Raw genomic sequence first — 5857 nt, 5'->3', positions numbered from 1 at the left:
TTGGAAATACATTTCTGGCCCAAATACTTCACGCCACAACCGGCCCTCATCTGGTTTGCCAGAGTCAAGCCAGTGCCTCCTTTGCCACGCCTGGGCCGTGTTCGGCCCACATGCGTTATGCCATTGCCGACACCAGGCCAGCTGTGCCGGCTTCATGCCGAAGCCGGGCCAGATGCCTTTGCTGACTGGGTTGCGATCTCCAGCAGTTTTTTTTTACTCATTTTGCGAGCTCCCGCGTTTTGTTTTGAAGTAATCGGTCATGTGAAGGAGAAGCGCGGCTTGACGTGTGTCAAGCGTAACACAGACGGATGTAACGGAGAATCCGGTAGTTTTTCAAAATAAAATATATTTCGTATTCCCAATTAAATAAAACGGAATTAAGGCAAGTTCTTTCTGTGCGGCCCGGTACCAAATGCCCGGCGGACCGGTACCGGTCCGCGGACCGGCGGTTGGGGACCCTGTTCTCCAGTACTTCACACAGAGTGAATTATGTTCTTTGTTTTTATAATTTGAGCTTTAATGAAAACTACAATTCACCTTCTCAAGAAATGTCACCATTCGATAGAAGTTTTTAAAATGGATTTTAATAAAGAAGGTCTGAAGTGGCCTAAAAAATAGTTTAATTAATCCATCATTTCACCATTTTGAATTAAACTATTGAAATAAACCTACTTTTCTACCATATTCTAATTCATTGAGATGTACCAGGCGTCACGGTGTTTACCACGTCTGCCTCACAGTGAGTGTAAATGGTTCTTTGTCAAATGTGTGTTCTGCGAGCAGTTGGGGGTCACCTCGAGCGACCCTCATGATGATAAGCATCTTGGATAATGGACGAGATGCAGCAATGTAATTTACACCTACTATCATGTTTTCCGCATTCCACATATAAAAAAAGTGACAGTGCTCGACGAATACATGTCAGTGCAAAATAACGTATAAATTAAGAAGTCAAAATTACGTAAATATCTGTAGATAAAATAAAATTATATTATGTCAAAATAAGCCCATGTTAAAAACGGGAATGTCAATTGAGTCATAATTTGCTATGATCTAACTGATTCCCTGTCAAGGATTGTCTTTAAAAAATGTGACACCACATGCAAATGAATACCAAATGGGCTCAAAAGAACTACAATATGCACTCAAAAATAATCCAAGGAAAATGGTATTTCCGAACAAAAATACTTTTATTCTTTGAAGTCAAGCATTATTTGAAAGCGAAAAAAAGTAAGTCACACTGAATTGCCATTACATTCGATGGTGCAAAATACAATTCAAATACAAGTTGAACACAAAAAACATTTTAAAAAATAACCGATTGTGTTATGTTTCATCTGATTGTCATCAAATGGCTTCTTTCTGTCAATATAATAGCGTATGGGTATGACTAGATCAGATTAGTTTCGATAATTAGAAGCAGTTTGTGATCCAAAAGCAGCTGGAAAGTCTTGTTTGGTGTCGCCACATTGATTCACTATATGACAACGGTTGGGTGAGTAAGATTCGTAACACAAGCCAGTGAGTGTCGGTGTTGCCCTCCAGCAATTTAGAGGTGTGTGCTTAACGCCTGCGTGTGTTTTCGTTGGAGACGTCAACGTGTTGCAATTTCACCGAATGGAATTCTGGAGGTGGGTGTAGCAAAGGCATTTAAAAGCTGGAATCACTGTCATGTCACGCAAGCGTGTGTACATTGCCTACTCGAGAATAACTTAACGGTAAACTATAGCTGTCAGTCTCCCCTTTATAAAAGCAGAAACGTTGCTTTCCATTTTCATTGTCTCGCGGTAGATTTCAGCATGCAACAAGTTGAGTTGGAAATTGAGGAGAACCTGCAGCGCCACCGGACGGCCGGCTTCAGCCACTCCAAAGCTCTAGTGGTGCGAAGAGGGGCGCCGTTCAGAGTCAGCCTGCCGATGAAGGACAGCCCTTTTGACCCCAGCGCTGACACGCTGAGGGTGAAAGTTATGCTCGGTAGGACTTTTTGTTAGTTATTGTTTTATTTATTTAAATTAGGAAGTTAAGACCAAAAAAAAAAAAAAAACTGACAGCGACGCATTTTCCAACTTAAGTTATAAATTATGGTTCATTGACATGAAAGGGAGTTGAATATATATGTATTTAGATATTTACATTCATGTATTTAGGTCACGAAAAACAAAAATAAATGAATATATGAATATTGATTCTTAAAATCAATAATATTGAATGTGTTTTTGTTATATTGAAAATGTCTCAAAATGTGGCTCCCTCTATCTCTCTCCTCAGGCCGCCTGTACGTGACCATGCCCGTCACTTTGCCTGAAAACTCTCCTTCATCCCGTTGGGCGGCCTTTATGGACCCTAAAGGCCTTGATGTGACCAACCCATCAATGTACATATGTGCCCCGTCTTCAGCCTCGGTGGGCTGCTACAGTTTTAAGGTGTTGGCATTCGCTCAAGACAAGCTGCAGTTTCGTGCTTCGGGCAAATTCATCCTACTCTGCAACCCCTGGTGTCATGGTGGGTCACACTTCGTTTTATTTAAGTTCTCTCGTAATACTGTACGATTCTGAAAAAAACAAACGTATGCAGATATCTGCAAACAGTGTCATCATTGGACCTCCAAAAATAGATTGAGACCCATTTACAACGTTTTGATTACCTATTAATTGGTGCTCTGATCGATTAGCCACTGATCGTGATTAAGGGATTTGCATAGTAAAGTATGCAACTGTTCGACATGTCGGTCATTGCCTCACTCGCAGCTTGTACTTTTGCATCCTGCAGCCAACTCGAGACCAGCATGTGTACAGTATTGCATTTACTCTTCCTTTCCTTTTTAGTGTACGTTACAGACCAAGCCAGTCACTCAACAATAATCAATCATTGTTTGTGCATTTTGTGCACTGTCAATCGGAAATAATGTCTTGTATTTGTTTTTGCATAATCAAGGGATTAAATTTGGATAGAGTACATTTTTTTAAGATGAAATTCATGAATTAGTCAATTATCAAAATAATCATCAGTGAGTAGGTGTGAAATTGAAAATGTGCAGCTAATCTCTATCGGCCAATCTCACTCATGTGTGATCGGGAGTGCAATCGGCAGCAAAGAACCCTGATTGGAAAACCTCGACTTTTAATGACAAGGTCAAATCTGAGCTACTCCTTTTTCATCATGCTAAAACCATGAGAAATGTTGTATTATTTTATTTATTTTTATATTAAACAGTGTAACCGTTTATCATCATTGTATTTATTTTGTATATCTTTCTGACAGTGTCAGTGTAATTTAGTCTTATTTAATTTTGTTTAAAAACGTTTCATCAAAAAAATTTAATTAATAAAATGCTTTATTATTCTTTTTTTTTTTTAATTGTAGTACTGTATACATTTCTTTTGATGGTGGCGCAGACACCTGCAGCGGCTCCTCTTGTTTTATGTTGAGAGGGAAGTAATTTCATCTGTGCTGTATGTACACATACAGCACATTTGACAATAAAGTTGTATCCTATCCTATCCTAAATATACCATACAATAGTATTAAAAATACCAAAATCAAAATATCCATATTTGATGGTCTGTTAAACCCGATGTTGGTCATTTTAATCACTAGTGCGGGTCGGAGGTTCTTCAGGGGGGAAGGCGACACCGCCGTGGGAGTGGTCATAGCTGACTTCATTCATGTCCAATCAACCCTTTAAATGCTTTGTGCTAGTCGTGCAATAGTGTCTCGACATCGCAGAAGTACACCTGTGGCATGAAGAAGACACTTGAAGACCGCCACGCCCAAACCCCTTTGTTACAGCGACTTTCTGCCATTTTATAAGTGTCTTATTTTGGCGTGGCAAGGCAGCAAATTCATTTGTCGAACATGATTTGTACACTAGACAATTCAAAGTCTTGTTACAGTTTCAGCTACATGAAAGTGCAAAGCACTTGAAGTATACATACATTACATCCATCCATTTTCCGATCCGCTTTATCCTCACAAGGGTCGCGGAGGGTGCTGGAGCCTATCCCAGCTGTCTTCGGGCAGTAGGCGGGGACCCTGAACCGGTTGCCAGCCAATCGCAGGGCACACATAGACGAACAACCATTCGCGCTCACACTCACACTTCGGGACAATTTTGAGTGTTCAGTCAGCCTGTCATGCATGTTTTTGGGATGTGAGAGGAAACCGGAGTACTCAGAGAAAACCCACGCAGGCCCGAGAAAACCCATACAAACTCCACAGAGGCAGGCCGGAGCTAGAATTGAACCCGGTACCTCTGCACTGTGGGGTCGACGTGCTAACCACTGGATCACCAGGCTGCCTACATACATTACAGTCGACTATTAATAAAATATCAACACAACAAATGTAAATGAATTGTCAAGGCAACTGTTTACGTATTCACAGCTGACAGTGTCTACATTCCCTTCGAGGACCAAAGGGAGGAATACATCCAGAATGACTCAAGTTTGCTCTTCATGGGGACGGCTACCAACGTTGTGTCCAGACCATGGTCCATGGACCAGGTATGACACACAAAAAGTGCATTTTCTACATCATACAGTGCGTGTATAAGCCAAATGAATATTTTGTCACTCTTTGTCTTTATGCATGCAAAGTTTGAGCCAGGCATCCTGGAGGCGTGTCTCAACTTGCTCAATGTCAGCCCTCAACACCAACGCAATAAGAGGATGGACTACCTGTACCGTAACAACCCAGTCTACATCAGCCGTGTAGTTTCAGCCATGGTGAGAACACAATTAATCACCCAGCATAGCTGGGTATGCCCTTTGACTCACCGCCGGTGACGACATTGGCGTCACCGCAAGCCCATAAAGCAGGAACGCTGTCTGCTTGGGATGAACAATGTATGCTGGAGAAACCTGCCGGGCGAAAACGTTTAGGACGAGTTTAAATGCAAACAAGAGAGAGAAATGCCACAATAAGCAAAATAATAACAATAATAATAATGGGGTTTTCCTTCCTAGCAGTGTGTATGCCAGGCATGAGAAAAATAAAGAAACATAATTTTAAACCTACTAACTTGAGATCAACTTTTGAGAGTAGACAGGGTAACTCCTGAAAGAAGATTAAGGGTTAATAAATAATATACGTTACGTATGCAGTTGCGTGAGAAAAATAATGCAAACATCTTGAAAGCTGCTTACGTCAGCAATGTTGAAATTAAAAAAAAGTATCCATTGTATTGACGGTACAAAAATCTAGAAAAAAGAGATAAACTCATTAAAGGATAAGGAATTACTGAACATGTGATGTGAAGGGAGGTTCAGCAGCTAGAGCAAAAAATCTGAACAATACCTTTCTAATCAGGTCAGCTAACTTCCATGAATTTAAAAAAGAAATATATTGACGTTGGAAAACGTTTGAAAAAACAATGCACTAAATAAAGGATAAGGAATTAAAAAGAATCATGAGGGTAGACCCAGCAGCTAGAACAGGGGTGCCCATTACGTCGATCCTGATCTACCGGTAGATCTAGGACTCGTCCCAATTAGATCCGAAAGGTGTAGAGGAGAAAAAAAAATAAACATTTTTGTGTCTTTGTACGTTAGTAATATATTTTTTGTGTTAATGCACACTGCACCCTAATCATCCTATCAGTCTCATTTTCCCAAAGAAAGATTATAATAATAAAATAAAGCATATAAATCTTTAACCTACGGTGGCGCGTGACTACGTCAGCGGAAGTTGTTTACGCTCAGCAGTCTGCAATTGCAGCTTGTGATTAGAGCTGTTGCGCTCTATCTTTGATCGTCATTATTCTCATTCAGTTTGCTTCGTGTACAATTCACCGAGGGCACGGGCAAAGAATAGGAATCTAGAGAGCTAAGGGAAGCACTTTAAAACGGTACGTGTGAGC

The 5857-nt window shown here is 40.6% G+C and overlaps 1 protein-coding gene across 1 annotated transcript in view; it reads left to right on the top strand.

Annotated features, from left to right (window-relative positions):
• The first annotated feature begins 1524 nt into the window (after positions 1-1524).
• tgm5l (transglutaminase 5, like) overlaps positions 1525-5857 on the top strand; it is a 13116-nt gene continuing 8783 nt past the window's right edge. Inside the window, exons 1-5 of the mRNA XM_019879733.1 lie at positions 1525-1631; positions 1792-1974; positions 2269-2502; positions 4384-4502; positions 4596-4724. Of these exons, the coding sequence (XP_019735292.1) occupies positions 1800-1974; positions 2269-2502; positions 4384-4502; positions 4596-4724 (657 nt within the window). The 5' untranslated portion in view covers positions 1525-1631; positions 1792-1799. The remainder of the gene's footprint in view (positions 1632-1791; positions 1975-2268; positions 2503-4383; positions 4503-4595; positions 4725-5857) is intronic.

This window comes from Hippocampus comes, unplaced genomic scaffold (assembly GCF_001891065.2).
Source record: "Hippocampus comes isolate QL1 unplaced genomic scaffold, H_comes_QL1_v1.1 scaffold205, whole genome shotgun sequence".
NCBI lineage: Eukaryota > Metazoa > Chordata > Actinopteri > Syngnathiformes > Syngnathidae > Hippocampus > Hippocampus comes.
Note: the sequence above shows the minus strand (reverse complement) of the source record. Positions and strands in the feature narration are given on the sequence as shown.